The following is a 23,170-nucleotide window of genomic DNA, read 5'->3' on the forward strand; positions in this document are numbered from 1 at the left end:
TGTACCCACCATCTTGTCCTTTGGGTGACTACCCAAAGCTCATGACCATAGGTGAGCGTAGGAACATAGGTCCACCTCTAAATTGAGAGCTTTACCTGTCAGCTCGTGAAGGCAGCAGACTTCTGCTCCCTGGGTACTTCGTCCAGCTCCTCCCAGGCCAGTTGAGAGACAGAGTCTCTCCAATGTGTCCTGGGTCTTCCCTGAAGCCTCCTACTGGTCGGATGTGACCTGACACCTCTCCAGGGAAGCGGCCGAGAGACATCCTGACCAGATCTATAAGAGCCCAGCCACCCTACAAAGGAAACTCATTTCGGCCACTTGTACTCGCCATCTTGTCCTTTTAGGTCACGACCCAAAGCTCAGGACCATAGCTGAGGGTAGGAACGCAGATCCACCGCTAAATTGAGAGCTTTGCCTTTCGGCTCAGCTCCCGCTTCACCACAACGGACCGATGCAGAGTCCGCATAGCTGCAGATGCCGCACTTCGGAAATCACAACAGCTAAAATCAAAGTTCCACCGTTCTGTAATATTTATTTTATCGTCTTTGTGACACACCTTTTTGCATGTCACAAAATGGCGATCTGCAAACAGGCTGAAATTGACATCCGATTGTGTTTCATGCCCAACAGACTTGAAGCAAAAATTCAACACTGTTTTCGCTGTTTATGCAATGTGTTTGCAGTTTATTTTTATATGGTTATAGTCATAGATAGTTAAATAGTTAATAGTTGACTTGGTTAGTTGCCATAATAGGGTAGTTATAGGGTTTATAGAATTGATCCTAATGGGATTTGTTTCACTTGGTTGACTTTATGATTGTGTCAGATAACATATCTGACATACAGTGCCTTCCACAAGTATTGGGACAGTGAGGTCAAAAACTTTATTTTTGCTGTAGACTGAACACATTTGGCTTTGACATCAAAGGGCGACAACATTTCAGCTTTTATTTCCTGATATTTACATCTGGTTTGGATGCATAACTTGGACGATAGCACCTTAATGCTTCAACCCACAACAGTATTGGGCCATGTGATTGACGGCGGCAACGATTTTGAGACAGAAGTTCTCTGGACTGATGAATTGTTGAGGGTCATATGTGTATTTTGTTTGGCAAATTCCAGCCTGGCCTACCTGTTCTTCTTGCTTTGCTTCTTCTGGTGTAGTCCTTGCACTTTTGTTCACGAGGCCTTCAATGAAGAGTACATAGTGGTGACTTCACTCCTGCCCTCTGCGGCTTGTTGCTGATGTCAACAACATTTGTCCATCCATCCATCCATCTATCTTCTTCCGCTTATCCGGGGTCAGGTCACAGGGGCAGGGAAGCCCTGGAAACTTTTTCCAGCTCCTCCCAGGCCAGTTGAGAGACATAGTCTCTCCAATGTGTCCTTGGTCATTTCCGAGGCCTTCTACCGGTCCGACGATTTGTCTAGCTCTTCCCAAGCCAGTTGAGAGACATAGTCTCTTCGATGTGTCCTCGGTCTTCTCAGTGGCTTCCTACTGGTCAGATGTGCCCTGAACACCTCCCCAGGAAGGCGTCCGGGGGGCATCCTGAACAGATGCCCGACGCCGCCTCATCTGGCTCCTCTTAATGTGTAGGAGCAGTGGTTCTACTCCACGTTTGTCCTGGATGACAGTGCTTCTCACTTTATCTCTAAAGCATAGGTCACAACTGGTTGTACAGGCTCCTCAGGCAAAAAAACTCAAGGGTGTGCGTGTGACGTGCTGATTTTCCGGCCGCAGAGGTTCTTTGTCATGTCAAAGAACCTCTACGGGCGCTTACATTTTTTTTTAAAGGTTGCCAGACAAACTGACACACTTCGTATGTCTTTGTGCATCATCCGTATAGCCAACGTGTGTTTTCACACGTTTTGCTGCCGTCAGCTTTGGGCAAAATGTACATTTTTTTTCGTACGTCGCACTTTCGAACTCCTATGTGTGTCTTGCACCACACGTGCACACCACATACGTAATTAGTGTGCCAAGACACGTTCAGATATTTCATATGTCATCCATGCGTATTGAGATCTTACTCCTTCATGGTCACCATATCTATGTTCTCCACAAAAAAAAAAAAAAAAAATGCACCGATTTCGGGGACGCCAAAAATCGCACAGCCAAAAAAATCGTACATCTGGTTGTGACCTAGGCTGGTATGAGAGCCCAATCACCTTATGGTGAAAAAACTCATTTTGGCCGCTTGTACCTGCAATCTACCCAAAGCTCATGACCATAGATGAGTGTTGGAACGTAGAACCACAATGGACCGATGCAGAGTCCGCATCACGTTCCATCCTTTCCTCACTGCTGAAAAAGGCTCATCTCATCCCCGACCCGGACATGACACTCTACCCTTTTCTGGGCGAGAACCATGGACTTGGAGGTGCAGATTCTCATCCCACCCGCTTCACACTGAGAATCGATCCAGTGAAAGTTGAAGATCACGACGGCTCGATGAAGCCAGCGAGACCACATCATCTCCAAAAAGCAGAGACCCAGTCCTGCAGCCACCAAACCGGAACCCCTCAGCGCCCTAGCTGCACCTAGAAATTCTGTCCATCAAAGCAATGAACGGAATCGGTTGTTTCAGGCTCTTTCTTTACAGCTCTCACAATGTTTCTGTCATCACCTGCTGACGTTTTCCTTGGTCGACCTGTTCCACATCTGTTACGTAGTACAACGGTGCTTTCTTCCTTCTTCAGGACATTCCAAATTGGTGTCGTGGCTATGAGCAATTTTTGTGCAATGCTGCTGATTTTCTATCTTTTCTCAAATTCACTGTCGCTTGTTTTTCACCCGTAGACAGCTCTATCCAGATGGAAATATCTGGGAATAAAAGCTGAACTCTGCATCTTTTGATCCATCCATTTTCTACGCCGCTACGCCGTCCAGGGGTAAATAAACCCTGGACTGGTGTCCAGCCAATGGCAGGGCACATATAGACAAACATTCACATTCATACCTATGGACAATTTAGAGTCTCCAAAGAAGCTAACATGCATGTTTTTGGAATGTGGGAGGAAACCGGAGTACCCAGAAAACCCCCCCACACACGGGGAGAACATGCAAACTCCACACAGAAATGCCCAAGGGAGATTCCAACCCCGATCTCCAGACTGTGACTGTGTGGACAACATGCTAACCACTAGACCACCGTGCGGCGCATCTTTTGATGTCAAACCTAAATGTTTTCCGTCTACTAAAGGAAATTACCTTGCTGTTGCAATACATCTGGACGGCACTGTGTAATTTCATGTATTTTGGATTAGCTGAACTTAATCATAAGGGTGAGAGGCTCTCCCTCTTTCTTGGTGATGATGGCCTGCATCATTCCGGAAGGTGTATGCAGGTACCGCGAGCCCTTGAAGAAGTTCTCCAGAAGAGCTCTGTCAATCTTGTTGCACTTCCCGATGGCCGCCTCAAAGTTGTTGCTGAGAACACCGTAGATGTTGCCTTGGTCGTGTTTCTTCCCCAAGAACAAGAAGAGGGCGTAGCAGTCCTTGCCGATGGAGGTGCAGAAGTCCACCATTCTCTCGTACATGTTCCTGTCGCCGGACTCCCTCTGGGCCAGCTGGACAGATTCACTGCAGGGCTCCGGGAGATGGCCGTTCTCTTCACCGCCCTCCTTGTCGGACAGATGGAGCACCTGCACAGCAATTTGGATGCGAGGGTTTTTGGTGGGCTTCTCCAACACGGCCCAGACCCAGTCGGCCCCGAGCAGGACACGTTGCCCCGGCGTCATGGCCGTGCAATTGAAGATGTCTGTCATGTTGAGGTTGACACTCTGGGAGATGTAGGTCATGAGGAAGATCTGTGGGAAGAGACAAATCATCCACAAGCTCTTCTGGCAAAACCTTTTGTGAGCACTCGAAGTCCATACTACCTGAGTGAGGACCTCGGGACTTGGGTGGAACTTGTCCTCGGGATCCTTGAAGAGGAGGTACTCCTGAGTCCTGGATGAGGCGGCGGCGATGCAGTCGCTGAAGAGCGGTATGAAATCGTTGGACTTTGCAACAGGAAATCGTCTCAGCGTGGAGAAGATGCTTGGGCGAGGAGGGGTGCTGCTGTCCCTGGGGGGGGTGTTGTAGGGCTTGAAAGTGGTGAGGAAGGAGGCTTTCTGAAAGGGCCGAGCAGATGCTTTACTCATGTTCTCCCCCATGGTGGATTTACGATGGAGATCAGAGGGTGGTCTTCACCAATACACTGCAGGGACCAGAAGGGATGAGAACAGCTCAGAAGCCGACACGCTACTTAAATAACCCTTAATTATGCTTAACAACTCTTCGGTTACTGTATACCAGGGGTCACCAACGTGGTGCCCGCAGGCAGCAGGTAGCCCCCCACGACCACATGAGGTGCCCGCAAGCCTGCTTTTCATTCAGGTTTTCAGTTAATAATGAAAGAAGAGTAGAAAGAAATGCATTGTGAAATACAACATGTGAGTTGTGGACACCAGCATTTTGTTCATGTTCTGGTAAAACAAGCATATTCACTTTGTTTGGGTTTAAAATAAGCTCTGAAAAGAAATGTTACAAAAATGAGTAGCTCTTGGTCATCTTCATTTTGTAAAACTAACTCTCGCAAGGAAAAACCTTGGTGACCCCTGCTGTATAATAACTGTTAAGGGTTATTCTTACAGTTAAGTTATTAACTATTCAATTGCTGTGTAACAGCAATAGTCAATAACTTAGAATAACTGCTGTGCAATAACCGCTAACCATCAATAGGTTAAAAAACTGTTTAAGGACTGTTCAACAACTGCTTAATAATGGTTACCAACTCTTAATAACTCCGCACTTACTGCTTAATAACTAGCTTAGTAACTTAAATTACTGTTTATAGTTAATAACTAGCAGTTTACTAATCCTTAATGATCTTTAAATTACAGTTTATTTACAGTTAATAACTAAACTAGCTATTTAATAACTGTTCAATTAGTCTAATAATGGTTAATAACTTAAATAAGGTACTATGTTATATAATTCTATATCTATGTTATATAATATAATTGTATTTTATATTTAATGTAATAATGGCTGTCGATAACAAATAAGTTTAATAATTCTTAACTGTTCAGTTACTGTGTCATTGTTTAATAAAGGTTACCGTTTAATAGCCATTCAATTGCTGCTTAATAACTTGGATGCATGTCAATAACTCACAGTAACTGCTGTGTAATGACTGTTAACTGTCTATGTTAATACAAACAATAACTGTTTAATCACTGTGAATAACTTAACTAGCTGTTTAATAACATTTAATATAATGACAGTTCCTAGTTGTCAGTAACTTAAATAAAGTTTAATAACTTAACTGTTCAATTACTGTATAATAACTGCTGTGTAATAACTGTTACCTGTAGTCGGCTAAACCGTAATAATGGTTAACAACTTAAGTATATAGCTGTTTAATAACTGTTCAATTACTCCTTAGTAACTGTTCATAACTAGCTGTCTACTGACTCAACTGTTCAACTAGCGTTTAATAACAGTCAACGATGAGCTGTCCAATAACTTTTAATAACGGTTCAATTAGTTTAATAACGGTTAATCACTTAAATAGCTGTTTAATATTTAATATAAAAATGATCTTTCTTAGCTGTTCAAATAGTGTTTAATATCAGTTCAATAATGTTAATAACCATTCAAATGCTGTTTTAATAACTTGGATAATTATTAATAACTGTCAGTAACTTAAATAACTGTTTATTGACGCTTAGCTGTACAACTGCTGTGTAATACCTGCTAATAACTGCGAGTCGGTAATAAGTTAAGTGTTTCATGATTGTTTACCATCTGTCAATAGCTTAGGTAAAACTGTTCATGAACTCTTAACTGTTCAGTTGTGGTTGAATAAAGGTTCACCGCAGTTTCCCGTTAATCCTAAAAATGACTGTTTTTAATAACTAATTTCGATGACTTAACCATAACGGGAATGGCTGTTGAGTAAGTGTTCACGCTTAGTAACATAAATGTTTAATAACTGTTCATGAAATTTAACATGAGGTGTGACTGCAACACACAGGAAGCGCTCCAGAAGTTCCGTATTTCTAAAGTCATACAATTTGGACTTCAACCACGTTTCAGGTATGCCTCCAAAGTCATCACGTGTTGCTTTTTCTTTGTCTTAAAGGCCCTTTGAAATTAAAATGGAAATATATATATATATTATATATATAATATTATTATATATATAATATATATATTGATTGATTATATTGAAATATATATCGACACTTACAGTGTCTTATCAGCATTTTTGCTATTGTGATAAATAACTCATGTCAGGTAATATGGGGTGCTGCAATGATATCAGCCTCCCCCTGGGCTTCTGTGGCTCCCTCTGGTGGGCAGAGGCAACATTGCAGCACCCCGGCGGCCATAACCAATGAAACTCATAATTAGTACTTGTATATTTCTTAGCTACCTTTTGAGTGTGAAGTTGCTGTGTGATGAGCTTGGCGTTCTTTCTAAGATGACGCCGTGAGTCAGACTGTTATATTGAGTAATGACCTCCTGTGATTTGCAATGGGCTGACAGGCTCGTGATGAGTGCACTCATGATTGGCTCCTACCCAAGAAAGAACTACCGTTTCCCCACTGACTCCCAAGCGGCACAGTACTTAAAGGATTAGTAGTTCTGAAGCAAAGGACATGTCGCGAGATTAGACTTTAGCCATGAATTAGCCTCACGGTTCAAAGTTTAAGAAAAAAGTAGCGGCTAATACACCGGAAATTACGGTGTAATCTATATTTCAAGAAAAAAGTGAATCAGCATTGTCGTATACTGTGGGTGAAAAAGCCTATTGTTAACCAATCTGTGCTCCCCCCCCCCACACACACACACACACACACTTTTGTTGTTTAAAAAAATATATATATTTTAACTTTGCTCTGCAATAATCTTCCCATATTTTCTTCTTCTAATTTGATGACTTTATTTCCATTATATTTTGACTTTCTTCCCGTAATACTAAAACTTTTTTTCTCAAAATTACAACTTTGCTTTGCTTTGTTTGTTTCTCATATTACGATTAAAAAAACCTATATTATATACACTAAGTCCCCAACTAAGGAACACAATTGGTTGCAGATGACCGTTCTTAAGTGGAATTGTTCTTAAGTAGGGTAAAAGGTAATATTACCAATGATATAGGTACTACATGTACGTGTATACATATACAGTATATGTGTATGTATGTAAATATGAGTTTGGATGCAGTAGTAATATTAAACCAGGATAATGAATGAAAAAAACAATAATAAAAGTGATATAATAATACGTAATGATAAATGTTATTTACCTTTGAAGAGGAGTGGTCGAGCATACGTCGTTGTGGAGGAGGAGATATTGAAAAAAAGGACAAATGGTGGTGGTGGTTAGACTCTTCTAAAAGAGGTAGTGTTCTGTGGCTGGTGTAGAATTAAGCAGGCCTATTAACTCTTCATCAACTTTAATCACACGCTCTGTCCGGGTTGTATCATAAAGCTAACACTTAGCTTTCTATTTAGCAGAAGCTTTCTCTGCCCAGCGTCTGTTGGTCCCATTAGCAGTGTCACAGTGCCCTCTACTGGTCAAGCATGTACAGTAGCAGTAGAAATACTGATTCCTCAGCACTACAAGGCAAAATAAAATAAAATATAAACCAGTCGGCTTGTGTTCGTATCAGCGAGTGTTCGCTAGTCGGGTGTTCGTAAGTTTGGGACCTAGTGTATTTATATTTAAATATTTAAACTCTGTGCCACTAATATGACATTGTTTTTCCTCATATTATGAGTATGTTCTCATAAAATTTTATCTTTTTTTAAAACTTTTTTTTCTTAATATTTTGGCTTTATTCTCGTAAAATTACTGCTGTTTTTTTAATTTCTGCTGTTGTTTTTATTTGTTAAAATTTCCCGACTACTTCAACTTTCTGCTTGTAAATTGCTTGTAAGTATGACTTTACTCCCATAATATTTTGACTTTATTCTGGTAACGTTAAAACTTTTCCCAGAACCTAATTTTCCAAAAATTACAACTTTATTCGTTGTTTTGTTTGTTTTTCATAATGCAGTCATCCCTTGTTTATGGCGGTTTATTGGTTCCAGGCCCAACTGTGGTAAGTCTATTTCCGCAAAGTAGGATTCAAAATTAATAAATGGAATATTTTCTTAGTTACAGCATAGAAAACTTGTTTATGGCTTTCTAAATATGGGTTGCAATATTATTAGAGCCCTGCAGACATGAAATAACACCCCTGTAGGCACTTTTACACCAATTATTCTAATTTTCCCCATAATATCATGTCGTTATTTTTGTATTTTTTCTTGTTAGAGTCCGATTCTTTTCTCTTAATATTTTGACAGCTGTGTTATTCTTCCCATGTCTTCTTTTGTTGCTTTTTATAATCTTCAAACTACTGTATTTCAACTTCCTGTTTGGAAATTTCCATCTTGTAAGTCTGGCTTTTTTCCCATAAAATAGTTTGACTTTATTCCAACAATGTGTTCACTTTACCCCCATAATATTTTAACTTTATTCCAATAATATTTTAACTTTATTCCAATATTATGACTTTATTCCAATAATATTTTGGCTTTATTGCAATAATATTTTCACTGTATTCTCATAATATTTTCGACTATATTCCAATAATATTTTCACTTTATTCCAATAATATTATGACTTTATTCCCATATTCTGATTTTATTCCGAAAATATTTTTACTTTAATCCCCAGATATTCTGACTTTATTTCCATAATATTTTGACTTTATTCCCATAATATTATCTCTTTATTACCATAATATTTTGATTTTATTCCAATAATATTTGCACTTTATTCCCATAATATTCAAACTTTTTACCCAACCTGTTTTGTTTTTCATAATATTATTACATATTTTTTTCCTTAATATTTCAACTCAAATGCCACTAAAATGGATTTATTTTTCCTCATGAGCTCATTCTCATAAAACTGCACCTCTTGTCCTATTAGAATTTTTCCTCTTAATATTTTGACCTTATTCTCGTAAAATTACAGCTGTATTTTTTTCATTTCTGCTGCTGTTGTTTTTAAGAATCACTTTAACAATTTCAACTTTGTGCCTGTAAATTTTCTTTTTTCCCTGTTGTATTGTACCGCTTTCTCATTAGATGACATTTTTCTCTCATTAGTTTGACTTGATTCTTGATTTTTCCATTTTTGTGGCTTGTTAAATTGTAATTTTAGAATGATAAAAAAAAAGTCACAAGCCGCACTTTACACGTTACAATTTTAGAATTGATTTCAAATGAGGTTTCATGGCTAAAAGAAGCTTTTGAAAACCACACGGTGCCATTTTGAGGACGCCATATCCTGGGATAGTCACATGACAACCCCACCTAGATGTTTCCACCACGACACACTTATGAGTGTTCATGTGGGTTCACAACAGCACACACGGGTGAAAAACACGATGCTGTCAAAAAACAACAAAAACCACAACATGTGGAAGGAATAAGTGGAGGTTATGAGGAGAAGGGTTTAGGAGGTAGCAGGCTGAGTTGAGTAAACACATACACATACACATACATACATACATACATGTACATACACACACGTTTTATGTTTATACTCTTCCAGTGCTTCCATTAAGCACACACTTGAGTGGGAAAGCAAGAGAAGCTACTTTGGAGGTTGTGGTGTAGCACCATATGGAAGCACTGCTCCTCCATCTCAGTGGAGAAGAACTCCAACGTATCTTTCCTAACCATTGCCAGGACTTACCAGGATGCTCGGAGCTGTTAGTGCAGTCCTCTCCTGGGACACGGGCGACACGGGTGCGGATGCGTCGGAGTTCTCCGTGACAGCAAACGCTTCCAAAGCCAGTATTAGCGTGGGTGGAGTTTCTGTAAGTTGTAGTATTTTGGTTAAGTCAACACAAGAGTTATCTTACCAGTTATCTCCAAGGAGACTCCGGTCAGCCCCGAAGGCTTTGACTGCTTAATTGTTGCATTTCTGTTTTTCAAGGGAGGCTCAAATGAAGACATTTTAAAAAATATAATAAAATAGGACCTGCATTTTTTTGTTGGCTCCACTTAATGTCCCAGACATTCATGTGGAAACATTGTCTAGCCTTGCTGGGACTACTTACTGCTTCCCAGCATGCTTTGCTGGACTGCTTTTTAAATAGTTGTTGATAATGTTATGTAAGCTGTTGTTTGTCATTCCATGTAGTATTAGTAGTTGCTCTGTGTGTATTTACTTTTGTGTTGCTGTTAAGATTGCTGACGTGTGTTGAAGTCTTGTTATGTTCTTCTGGCACCAAGACTTTGTTTAGTGTCCTGTGTACTCCCCCCCCTCCCTTTTTAACATTATTAGAGCTCTCTGGACATGAAATAACACCTCTTTAGTCCCAGCTACCTCGTCCAAATCTTCCCGGCGGATCCCGAGGTATTCCCAGGCCAGTTGAGAGACACAGTCTCTCCAACGTGTCCTCGGGCCAAACCTGAGGCCTCCTACCGGTCAGACGTGCTCTGAACTCCTCCCCAGGGAGGTCCTGACCAGATGCCCAAGCCATCTCATCTGGCTCCTCTCAATGTGGAGGAGTAGCGGTTCCCCTCCTCCTCTACACCTTATCTCTAAGGGAGAGCCCAGCCACCCTACAGAGAAAACTCATTTTGGCCGCTTGTGCCCGCGATCTTGTCCTAAGGTTAGGGTAGGAACGTAGATTGAACACCAAATTGAAAGCTTTGCCTTTTGGCTCAGCTCCCACTTCACCACAACAGACTGATGTATAGTCCACATCACTGCAGACGCTGCACCAATCAGTCTGCGCTGTCAGTCTCGCGTTCCATCCTTCCCTCACTTGTGAACAAGACCTTGAGGTACTTAAAGTGCTCCACTTGGGGCAGGATCTCATCCCCTACCCTGAGATGGCACTCCTCCCTTTTCCGAGTGAAAACTATGGACTCTGACTTGGAGGTGCTGATTCTCATCCCAGCCACTTCACACTCAGCTGCAAACCGATCCAGCAAGAGTAAAAGGTCACGGCTCGATGAAGCCAGCAGGACCACATCATCTGCAAAAAGCAGAGACCCAATCCTGCAGCTACCAAACCAGATCCCCTGAACGCCCTGGCTGCGTCTAGAAATTCTGTCCATAAAGATAAAGAACAGAACTGGTGACAAAGGGCAGCCCTGGCGGAGTCCAACCCTCACTGGAAACGGGTCCGACTTACTGCAGGCAATGCGAACCAAGCTCTGACACCGGTCATACAGGGAACGAACCGCCTAAATTAAGTGGTCCGGTACCCCATAATCCCGGAGTACTCCCCACAGAATTCCTCAAGGAACACAGTCGAATGCCTTCTCCAAGTCCACAAAACACATGTAGACTGGTTGGGCAAACTCCCGTGCACACTCGAGGACCCTGCCGAGAGTGTAGAGCTGGTCCACGGTTCCACGACCAGGACAAAAACTACACTGCTCCTCCTGAATCCGAGAATCAACTATCTGGCAGATCCTCCTCTCCAGGACCCTGAAGGCTGAGAAGTGTGATCCCAAGATTGTTGGAACACGTGTTAAAGACGTGTTATTTTATTAATGCCATATCACCTCTCCAAATACTGGAGAGACTGGAACGTAACAACAAAGTACTTATACACTATTTTATGGATTTTATTAGTCAATATTCACACCATCTTGAAAGAATGAAGCACATTTTACACATGTATCAGTAATAACCGTGTAGTGTCATGAATTATCATACTAAAAAATAAGAAAATAATCATCTCTTCCCTACATACATCTTTAATCAAATACTGCAATAATAAACTGGAGTATCAATAAAGTATAACATCATCTTTTATTGGTTAGGGCCTTTACTTCAGAAATCAATGACAGTGATTGGCTGATGTGTCCTCAGTGGTGGGCAGGCTTTAGAAGGTTGAGGATGAGGATGCGGGCACAGGAAGGAAGAGCGGTGGTGACTGATTGACGGGATGGATTCATTCATTGATGAGCCCTCACCACAAGCGGGTGTCCTTCAGCCCCCACCTGGTCTGCGCAGTGATGCGGATCCAGGTTGTTGGCGTAGTCCAGTGTCTGGTTCACCACAGAGTCCACGGGACAAACGTAGTCCTGGGATTCTTCCGGCCGCCTCCTCCGCAGGTGCGTCAAGTTAGAAAAGACCAACTTTTTAGTCTGCAAAAAAAAGCAGAAAAAAAATGGTACCACGTCGGACGAGGACCTCCTGGGGGTTGCGTGATCACCTTGACTTTGGCAGTGATGCTGAGGGGCGTGAAGTTGGCGGCATCGGCGTACCGTCGCTTCTCCTGCTGCGCGTGTCTTCCCAGCAGGTTGGTGAAGTTGGTGCTGAGGTGGCGTCTCAGCAGAGTTTTGTGAGGAGGGATGTTCAGCAGCAAGGCCAGGGTGTCGGCGCTGAAGCCAGGCTCCAGCATCTTTTACAAGAAAACACACTAACCATGTCACTCATGGAAGTCATGGCCAACACACTTCTACTCACTATTAGCAAATAGTAGCATTTATTACCTCCGCCAAGCGCAGCGCTGTTTATCTGTCTGTTTGTGATTAAAATAACTTGAAAAGTTCTGAATGGATTTGGAAGAGATTTTCAGGAATTGTCAGAAATGGGTTATGGAAGAACTGATTACATTTTGGGGGTGGTCCAAAATTCAAAATGTTCCCAAAATTAATCCTTTTCCAGAACTGCTATTACTTCTCCTCCTGAGCTACCACCTTATCGTGGTGGAGGAGTTTGCGTGTCCTGATGATTCTAGGAGCTAAGTTGTCAGGGGTTTTTTAATGCCCCTGGTAAATGCACCCACGACAAACAGGTCCTAGGTGAGGGACCAGACAAAGAGTAGCTCAATAGACCCCTATGATGAAACAAACCACTGGACCACGTTTTCCCTTGCCCGGACGCGGGTCACCAGGGCCCCCCTCTGGAGCCAGGCCTGGAGGCGGGGCACGATGGTGAGCGTCTGATGGCCGGGCCTACGCCCATGGGGCCTGGCCGGGCACAGCCCGAAGAGACGACATGGGTCCCCCCCTCCCATGAGTGGTAGCTCATTGGAGGGGCCAAAGGGGTCGGGTGAGCAGGGTGAGCTGGGTGGCAGCCGAAGGCGGGGACGTTGGCGGTCCGATCCTCGGCTACAGAAGCTTGCTCTTGGGACATGGAATGTCACCTCTCTGGTAGGGAAAGAGCCTGAGCTGGTGCATGAGGTTGAGAGGTTCCGGCTAGATATAGTCAGACTCACCTCAACGCACAGCGAGGGCTCTGGAACCAGTCCTCTTGAGAAGGGCTGGACTTTATTTGACTCTGCCGTTGCTAGCAGTGAGAGGCGACCTCAGTGTTAGCATGCTAATGTTAGCACGTTAGCATCGCTAACATGTTAACATCAGCATAGTAGCATTTTCATCCATTTTCATAGGTAGTCAAATATATAAAGACTTAACATTATCATGCTGGATGTTGGCATGTTTGCACTCACTGAGCTAAAAAAAAGAGTGGATCGAGCTTCTATTGTTTTATTTTTGAAGCCAATGGAAATTTGCGGCGGCCATCTTGGTGAGACCACTTTGCTGTGAGACAACAGTATGGCAACGCACTGGTAAAACTTCGATTGATCGTATAGCCACCAAAATCAACTGCTAAAGGTTATAACTACTCAGATTTATACGCTTTTGTGTCATTTATCAAGCTAGTAAGATGTATTTTAGCTTCGAGACGGACGAAAAATTGGCTGCGTGGCAGCCTGCAAACATTGTTTACGTACGGAATTTAAAGTCTATCTTTGTCTAATTATTTTCCTACGGTAAACCATTATTTTTTTAATCTCAGGATAAGGTTAAGGCAGGAAGAAAGCAGAAATTTTGTCACATGTCTTCTACCTTTGCGTGAATCATGTGTGGTATCAGAATTAATGTAACTTGGTAGTTGTGGTAGCTTTTAAAAAAGCTGTTTTTTGGTACAAAAAGACATTAGATAAGTGCAAATACTCAAAGCCTACTGTAAAAAACTGCATAGAAATAATTTTATCATTGATTGCTAGGCTAGGCACCAAAAAAAGGCCTAGTTGTTACAGGAAGGTGTAACTAGAAAATTCTTGCAAAACCACCCATCAAAGTTCATACTTTAACTTTTGGTTACATTTCGAGAACTTTTCAAAGCAAAGCCGTTCAAGTAGTGGCACATATATCAGGTCAAAAAAAGGTGCCAAGTAAAAGTACTTACGAGTGGAAGGTTCTTGGGAAGTGCTTTTTAAGTTGTGTTTCCTCATCCTCGCTTCCTTCACTGGCACTCCTGATGTTTTTGATGATTTTTCACTAATTCTGCGTTCGTATACCAGCACAATCACAAAGCTGTGGCGCGTAAGGTGGTCTCACCAAGATGGCGGCAATCGAAAAAATCTGGCTTCAAATTTTGGCGCGTGAAAACAATAGGTTGCTCGATCCAGTCTTTTTTTTAGATCAGTGGTTTGCACTGCTAGCACACTACCATTAGCAATCTAAATATGTAAATAAAAGAAATGTACAACTAACGTTTACGGTGTAAATCACAATGTAGGGGGAACTAAGGTGCTTGGTGGAGGTCTGCGCTCTTCGAGTGCTTTTCTAGTTATTATTGGATATGAAAAATAATTTATTCTATTTTTACTATTTTGTTGTTATTAGTTAGTACTATTTATTATTATTATTAACTATTGTTACTTACGATTTAGTATATTTACTGACAGTTATTTACTCTTTTATTAGCTATTACTTCTTATTGTTATTAGCTATTACTATTTATTTAGAATTCTGGTCGATCACTATTTTTATATTATTAGCTATTACTATTTATTATTATTATTTACTATTACTATTTATGATTCATTGTAATAATGATTGGCTTTTATACTATCTATTCTTCTATTATTAGCTCTGACTATTGAATGTATGATGTCCAATGTTGAACTGTTCTGATGAGCTATGCGTACTGTATGTGTACTTGTTATGAATGGTAATTACTATTAGTCCTCCATGGACTCCACTGCCTCTGAGGTTTGGGGCGTACTCTGCCAGGTCCACAGATCTCAGCCACTCCATGACTCTGTGGTTGGACCACTGGACCACCTCGCTGCGGGTGAACTGCTTCTGAGCCAACACACATAAATATATGCTGCACAACATTACCAGCATATTTACAACCACATTTATTCATCATGACTTCATCATAATTACTCATTCAAAGAACATATTCCTGTTTATACTGTATATTTGCAATAACTGAGTTTTGACCTCAAGCAGCCCTGTGACTGGAGTGTTGACCTCAATACAACCCCTCAGTCGTGCAAACTGAGCATACACACATATAGTATGGCTAACGCCAGAAGATGATCATGTTGCAATGGTGGGATTTGTGCTGGGTCAGGGACTCCAAGCCACTCAGAACATCATGAAAATGTGTACGTGTGCTAGCACACACAAAGCATTGACACCGAAAACCTTTAAACCTTTACCAGGGTCAGAGAGTGAAACATGAAGGACGCAACTTTGACACTTTTTATATATTTTCTCATCATGCTAAGAAGCAGAAAAAAGTGCATGCCAGCTTTGTCATATGATGGACTGGAGGTGAAGAAGCATATTATTCACATCAGCTTCATTCTTTGCTGTTGTTTTTTGTTTTTAATTTTCCAATTATTTCAACATTCTTTTAAAATAATGTTCATACATTTTCTGCCCGCAATATTATGGCTTTATTCCCATCAAATTATGACTTTTCCCCAAGATCAATATTCCAAAAATTACAACATATCCTCTTCTTTCATATTTCAACTCTATGCTACTAAAATGACATTATTTTTCCTCATAATATTACCAGTTAATTCTCGTAAAATTGCAACTTTTTTTTGAAAACTTTTTTCTCTTAATATTTTTACTTTATTCTGACAAAATTACCACTGTCGTTGCTTTTTTTTTAAATCCATCAATTTCCACTTTCTCCTTGCGAGTCTTCTTGAATCCCATAATATTTTGATGTTATTCTCTTAATATTTTCACCTTATTCTCAGAAAATTACAGCTATTTTTCGATTTTTAAAAAAACATTTTCCAACAATTTCATCTTGCAAATTTTCTACTCATAATCATGACTTTATTCCCATAATATTTTGATTTTATTGTGAAATTATAACCTTTTTCCACACAATTTACATTTTCAACCCCAAAATACAAATGTATTTGTTGTTTTGCTTGTTTTTCTTCATATTACAACTTTTTGCAACCTTTTTTCTTTAACATTTCTACTTCATGCTGCTAAAATGACGTTACTTTTCCTCGTGGTAAAATCATCACCTTTTCTCATTCTCAAGATATTTTGACTTTATAATAATTATTTAGTTATTATAATATAGTCATATTAACTGTAAACTATAATTAAATTAATAATTAAATTTAAAAATGTAATTCAATTAATTTCATGACTACATTGCCAGTATATTCATTATACGTCTGTGTAGGCTCTCAGTCGTACAGGAGTTGTCCATCGAGGAAAAGGCTTCTTGAGACGTCATCTGTACTTCTGTGAAGAAGGTGTCTCATCCGAAGAGCTTCGTCAGCGAACTAATAAGTGCTGGTATCCTAGGCCTTAAATACAGTAAGAGTGGGCGGAATTGGTGTGCCAACACCTTCCTCCTATTGGTTCCTTACACTAAGCCTGGGCGGAGTAGTGGTATAATCCTCTGCCGCCATTAGCACCTCCGATAAAAGGGAAGTGTCGCTCCCTGAGTTGGGTATGAACGACTCTGATACTGGCTCGTTAGCATCTATTGTTCTGCCTCGGCCCTGGCTCCACCTCATTTGCAAGACTAAGAGCTGTGGGTTTTGGTCTCAGTAACCTGCTGAACACAGGGTCCAAATTAAACTGTGAAAACAAATTAAACTGAGACAAAAACTAGTGCATCCTAAAGACAAGGCTCCAAACCAAAAACAGAGCAATGTGGTCTATTCCATCCACTGTAAAGATGAGGAATGCAAAGAGCACTACATTGGGGAAACTAAGCAAATGCTCCAAAAAAGGCTTTATCAACATCGCAGGGACAATACTAGTGGTCCTCAATCAGCAGTACATCTACACCTTAAAGCGACCAATCACTCTTTTGAGGACAGCGAGGTAAAGATTTTGGCCAAAGAAAACAGATGGTTTGAAAGAGGAGTAAAGGAAGCTATTTTTGTCAAACAACAGAACCCATCATTGAATCGGAATGGTGGTTTGAGGTTTAATTTGGACCGTGTGTTCAGCAGGTTACTGAGACCAAAACCCACAGCTCTTAGTCTTGCAAATGAGGCGGAGCCAGGGCCGAGCCAGAACAATAGATGCTAACAAGCCAGTATCAGAGTCGTTCATACCCAAATACAGGGAGCGACACTTCCCTTTGATCGGAGGTGCTAATGGTCGGTGAGGATTAGACCACCACTCCTCCCAGTCTTAGTGTAAGGAACCAATAGGAGGAGGGTGCTGGCACACCAATTCCGCCCACTCTTACTGTATTTAAGGCCTAGGCTACCAGCACTTATTAGTTCGCTGACGAAGCTCTTCGGATGAGGAGCGAAACGTCCAACACCTTCTTCACCGAAGTACAGATGATGTCTCAAGAAGCCTTTCCCTCGATATACTCATTATAAATATCATATAATTATAATTTTAAAAAATATTGTAAAATGACTGCTGAGTTTGACAGTTTGTATTCTGAAAGTCTGTGAAATGTAGAGTGTGGAGGAGCGATCGCAGCACTGGATGCATGTTTGTGTGTGTGATGATCAGCGAGCGCTGTACCTGAGTGCTGGGCCGGCGCTTCAGGCAGTTGGGGTTGAACTTGTTGAGGTGGAGGACATGGATGCCACACTTGATGCTGAGATGATGCAGCTGGCTGCTGACTTTGAGGATGAGCAGGTCACTCTGAGACAAAGACACGCTGTATCGTTATGCGCCGTCGTGTTGTGTTGTGTTGTTTTGCTTTGTTCTCACCACAGTGAGGTACTGCAGCATCTGCCCATCCACTCGTGCTTCACTAAACTGGTCTTTGTACTGAGGAAGCCCGATGTCATCCAGCCATCCTTTGGAATATCAGGTGGAAGTCAGTAGGGCACGTGGATGGCTTCTGGTCATGGTCTTTGTTGTGGTGGTACATACGTGTGACCCAGAGGTAATCCAGCTCAGCAGACTCCTGGTGCGGCGTGCTACTCAGAGTCCTGATGGCCAGCTGGAGCTTCTTCCTGTGCAGCGGGTTCTTCATCCCCATTTCCTACAAAACGCAAAGAGTTTTTTTCATGCGTCACTCGTCACGCCTGCAAAGGTCGAGCAGATGAGTCCCTGATGTGCTGAAGCAGCAACGACGACATTTCCTGTGACAGTGTTTCGTTTGATGACATTTCAACTTATGACATTTTGTGTGATAGTGTTTCGTTTGATGACATTTCAACTTATGACATTTTGTGTGACAATGTTTCATTTGATGACATGTCAACTTATGACATTTTGTGTGAGTGTTTCGTTTGATGACATTTCAACTTCTGACATTTTGTGTGACAGTGTTTCGTTTGATGACATTCAATTTTATGATGTTTCATGCGACGGAATTTTGTGTCACAATGTTTCATTTTATGACGTTTCATGTAACGACATTTTGTGTGACAATGTTTCGTTTTCTGCCATTTCATTTTATGAAATCACATTTTATGTTTCTTGTGATGGAATTTTGTGACAATGTTTCATTTTATGACATTTTTTCATTTGATTACATTCAGTTTTATGACGTTTCATTTTTTGTATGTTTCCTGTGACGACACTTTGTGTGAAAATGTTTCGTTTGATTACATTTCATTTGATGTTTCATGTGACAACATTTTGTGACAATGTTTCATGTCAGGACGTTTCAAATGACAAGGTTTCGTATTTGTATTTGTATTTGTATTTTATTTATTCCACAGCGGGGAAATTTACTTGTTACAGCAGCAAGCAAGATACGCAAGTAAAGAGTACAGTGTAAAGAATACATAGTGACTACAACATGGTTCAGGTGGTGCAGGTGTTGTAGAGCCTGACAGCGGTTCATGTGACAAGGTTTCATGTTACACTGCCTATGTTACATTTTGCATGACAATGCTTCCTGTGACGACATTTTGCGTAACAGTGTTTCATGTTATGACATTTCATTCTATGACTTTTCATGTGACGGAATTTTGTGCCAATATTTCATTTTCTGCCCTTTCATGTGACAATTGGTGTGACAATGTTTCGTTTGGTGACATTGTAGGACACCACTGAGACAGGAACAAGTCCAAGGATGAGTGTGCGTGTGCGTACCTTCTCGAGGTCATGCGGGGTGGCTGACAGGAGCGTTTGACCGCTGGTGACCCATTGGCCAGCAAAGACGACATACTGGCCCAGTCCGATATCCTCAAGCCAAACACATGTCTGCTCTGCAGTCCACTTGCAGAGAGGTACCTTCGAGTCACTAAACGATCAAAGAAGAGTGTTTAGCGTACTGTACAGGTATCCCTACCGCAGGTCAGGGGTGTCATTTTGGGCCCACAGCTTGTTTCGCATACATCTTTAATGTTCAAAATGTATCAGAGTGGCCCCCATCCTGTAATTCATGATGTTGGAAAAGGTTAGCGTTTTGTACCGCATGACCAGAGACGGTGCCAGTCTTGGTCCCGCTGTGGCTCTGATGCCTCCCCGCTTGAAGTCCCTAAGCTCAGGGTCCTGTACCTGGACCGGGCTACCCGACTGACTGCGCCGGATGCTGTGGAGGAGCCAAAGACAATAAGAACGTCAAGAACGTCACAGACACACGCTGTACGTTTACTGCCATGACTTACAAGCCCCACAGTTTCTTGATGCCTCTGTGACTCTTCCTGTTTTCTGCTGACAAAGCCGACTGTTGGCCATAGGACAGGGGGGACTGGTCCGACAGGTCCGCTGTCTCGGAACATCCTATGAGACAGGAAAGACCAAGCACTCCTTTTTCACCCTTGTTCGTGTGTGCACTGGTCCAACACGTCCAGCAGCACCTTAAAGGAAGTGGCTTGCATTTCCTTTGCGAAAAGTGAAATCAAAATACCCACCAGGATAATCGAGGTGATGTTTGGTAGGAGATCCTGGATCCAGGTTAGTCAAAAGTGAGGAGAAAGCAATGGAAGATATCAGTCACACCCACAAGCTTGGAAAGAGATCACGTGCCGATTGTGTTTTGTTAGGAACAGCAACAGGTATGCACACCTGCAGGGCGATGCTGCCATTTGTCCTCACCATGTTAGCCAAATGATCTTCCCAGCAGATGAAGGAGGAACACTTTGAATATGATACTTGAAAATACCACAAACTTTCCACATTTTCGTGACTCCGCAGGATCCTCTTCCACACTTTGCACAGCTCAGACGCGAGCTTGATGTTTGCTTTGTGATGTTTCACCAATGCGCTGCATGTGTGACACTTCAGCACTTTATCACGTCTGCATCATCTCCACAAAAACATCTGCACACGCTCCTCCTCATAACATTCTGTGTGACCACAATTCTTGCGACCACATTCCCTGTTGCGGCATTTCGTGTGACGTTTCATGTTACGTTATTTTGTGTGATGAGGTTTTTCATGAGACAAGGTTTGATGCTGCAGTGCCTATTTTTACATTTTGCGTGACGACATTTTGTAACAATCTCATTTAATGACACTTCATTTTATGACATCTCATGTGGCAACATTTCGGTGTGACAATGTTGGGTTTTATGACATTTTGCTTGATGGCATTTGATTTGATGACGATTCATCTGGCAACGTTTGATGTTACAATGCCTATGTTACTTTTTGCTTGACGATGTTTCCTGTGACATTTTGTGACAGTTTCGTTTTGTGACACTTCATTTTATGACATTTCATGTGACAAGGTTTCATTTTATGCCATTTAATTTTTTTATGACGTTTCATGTGGCAATGTTTCATGTTATGATGCCGGTGTCGCAACATTATGAGTGATGATGTTTGTGACAGTTTTGTTTTATGATATTTCATGTGATGACGTTTTTGGTGACTGTTTGGTTTCATGACATTTTGTTTTGTGGCATTTCATTTTATGACACTCCATGTGGCAACGTTTCATGTTACAATGCTATGTTACTTTTTGTTTGACGATGTTTCCTGTGACATTTGTGAGTTTCATTTTATTTGATGACATTTTTGTGTGACAAGGTTTCATTTTATGACATTTCATTTCTTTTTGTGACATTTCATGTTACAATGCCTATGTTGCAACATTATGCGTGACGATGTTTCCTGTGACATTTTGTGACTTTTATTTTATAACATTTTATTTTATGACATTCCATGTGACATTTTGTGTGACAAGGTTTCATTTGATATTCATTTTTTTATGACGTTTCATGTGACATGTTTCGTGTTACAACGCCCGTGTTATAACATTTTGCGTGCCGATATGTTATGTGATGACATTTTTGCTGACTGTTTGGTTTTATGACATTTCGTTTTGTGGCATTTCATTTAATGCCATTTCATGCGATCTTATTTTGTGTGACAATGATTCATTTTATGACATTTGCTTTTATGACACTTCATTTTATGACAATTCACATGACAACATTTAGTGTGGCAACCTTTCATGTGACATTTGCTGTTACAACATTCGGTGTGACCATCATTTGTTTGTTATGACATTTGTGACAAGGTTTCATGTTACAATGCCTACGTTACGTTTCGCTTGACAATGTTTCTTGGAACATTTTGTGTGACAGTGTTTTATTCTTATTTCATTTCATAGTAGGATGTTTCATGTGACAACATTTTGTGCGACTGTTCTGTTTTATGACATTTCATTTAACGACACTCCATTTTATGTCATTTCACGTGACGACGTTTCATGTGACATTTGCTGTTACGACATTTGGTGTGACCTCAGTTTGTGTGTCCATGTTTCGTGTCACGAAGCTTCGAGTTACGTTTCGTGTTACGACGGCTATACAACATTGTACGTGATGTTTCCTGTGACGACATTTTGTGTGACAATGTTTAGTTTTGTGACATTTCGTTCCATGATGTTTCATGTGACCACGTTTCCTGGTGAAATGTTTCGTGTGACGACATTCTGTGTTATGATGTTTTGTTTTAGGATGTTTGGTTTTCTCATAGATGGTGTTACAACATTTTGGGTTACGATATTTTGTTTTATGATGTTTCGTTTTCTTATAGATCAGGGGTAGGGAACCTATGGCCAGACTATATATTTGATACATGCACACTATTTTACGCTTATAATTCTGACAGTCCACTTGGAATTACAGTGTCATCCAATGTGCTATATGTGCCTTTTTTCAGGAGCACTTTAACCATCAGACCACATCAAACAACAATTGAATTTTACATTTTTTTTCTACTGAATTAAGGATGTGATACACAATGTGAACTATGAACGCTAAAACATTGACTATTAAAAAATATGTGAACGTCCCTCCTTTTTTACTTCCCAGACAGTGCATTGGGTAGGTTAAATTGTGTGAAACAATTTTTTTACTTGTTTGTTTGGCACCATGGGTAACGTAGTTGTCTGGATGGCTGTATGTGAAAAGATACTTAAACCATCAAAAGGTTGTCTCAGCTTGACTGACTCTGACTACTTGCAAGTCATGTTGCCAGCTTGTATGTTTACGGTTTAAATACTTTGGAAGCAACTGGCGGGCCGGATTCAAACACTTGGCGGGCCGCATGTGGCCCCCGGGCCGTAGTTTGCCCACCCCTGTTCTAGCGCCACGCGGGCGGCCTGAGCCAATGCCATTCATCCTTCCCATATTTTCCAGGTCAAACACTAAAACTTGATTATTATTGGATAATGTGGTAGCCTACCCAGGTCATTGACAGGTCAAGAAGTAAACTTCCCTCCTTTAAACAGTCAGCTAGCTAATTCTGCACAGCAAACCCTTTTGATGAAGAAGATGGCAAAAAGAAAGACCGATACGGAGTACAATGTAAAACCATACAGCACCGGAAGTTGCATTCACGGTAAGAAATATTTTACTTACTATTGGTTAGTTTCAGTAGAACTGTGTTATTAAAAATAATCAATTAAACGACATATTGTGTTCTAAAATTGTTGGTCTTGCGTAAAAATGCACACATTTAGTTGTATTCAG

At 41.1% G+C, this 23,170-nt stretch overlaps 2 protein-coding genes across 18 annotated transcripts in view; both read right to left on the reverse strand.

The window, feature by feature from the left end:
* Window positions 1-83: 83 nt before the first annotated feature.
* Window positions 84-9,867, reverse strand: rep15 (RAB15 effector protein). The gene is made up of 3 exons (XM_054777601.1): window positions 9,751-9,867; window positions 3,885-4,204; window positions 84-3,812 (listed from the first exon to the last, which is right to left on the reverse strand). Exons 2-3 carry the CDS (start codon window positions 4,158-4,160, stop codon window positions 3,267-3,269), a joined length of 822 nt encoding a protein of 273 aa, XP_054633576.1. The 5' UTR covers window positions 4,161-4,204; window positions 9,751-9,867; the 3' UTR covers window positions 84-3,266.
* A 1,765-nt stretch (window positions 9,868-11,632) lies between these two features.
* ppfibp2b (PPFIA binding protein 2b) overlaps window positions 11,633-23,170 on the reverse strand; it is a 130,590-nt gene continuing 119,052 nt past the window's right edge. For 15 of the 17 annotated variants that reach the window (XM_054777129.1, XM_054777124.1, XM_054777118.1 and 12 more), the window contains 10 exons: window positions 20,099-20,131; window positions 19,853-19,967; window positions 19,657-19,776; window positions 19,335-19,485; window positions 18,162-18,273; window positions 17,997-18,085; window positions 17,805-17,927; window positions 14,997-15,122; window positions 12,236-12,424; window positions 11,633-12,167 (listed from right to left, as the gene is read on the reverse strand). In XM_054777129.1, the coding sequence (XP_054633104.1) occupies window positions 11,976-12,167; window positions 12,236-12,424; window positions 14,997-15,122; window positions 17,805-17,927; window positions 17,997-18,085; window positions 18,162-18,273; window positions 19,335-19,485; window positions 19,657-19,776; window positions 19,853-19,967; window positions 20,099-20,131 (1,250 nt within the window). In that variant the 3' untranslated portion in view covers window positions 11,633-11,975. The remainder of the gene's footprint in view (window positions 12,168-12,235; window positions 12,425-14,996; window positions 15,123-17,804; window positions 17,928-17,996; window positions 18,086-18,161; window positions 18,274-19,334; window positions 19,486-19,656; window positions 19,777-19,852; window positions 19,968-20,098; window positions 20,132-23,170) is intronic. The other 2 variants (XM_054777117.1, XM_054777121.1) reach the window with 2 other exon arrangements.

This window comes from Dunckerocampus dactyliophorus, chromosome 5 (assembly GCF_027744805.1).
Source record: "Dunckerocampus dactyliophorus isolate RoL2022-P2 chromosome 5, RoL_Ddac_1.1, whole genome shotgun sequence".
Taxonomy (NCBI): Eukaryota; Metazoa; Chordata; class Actinopteri; order Syngnathiformes; family Syngnathidae; genus Dunckerocampus; species Dunckerocampus dactyliophorus.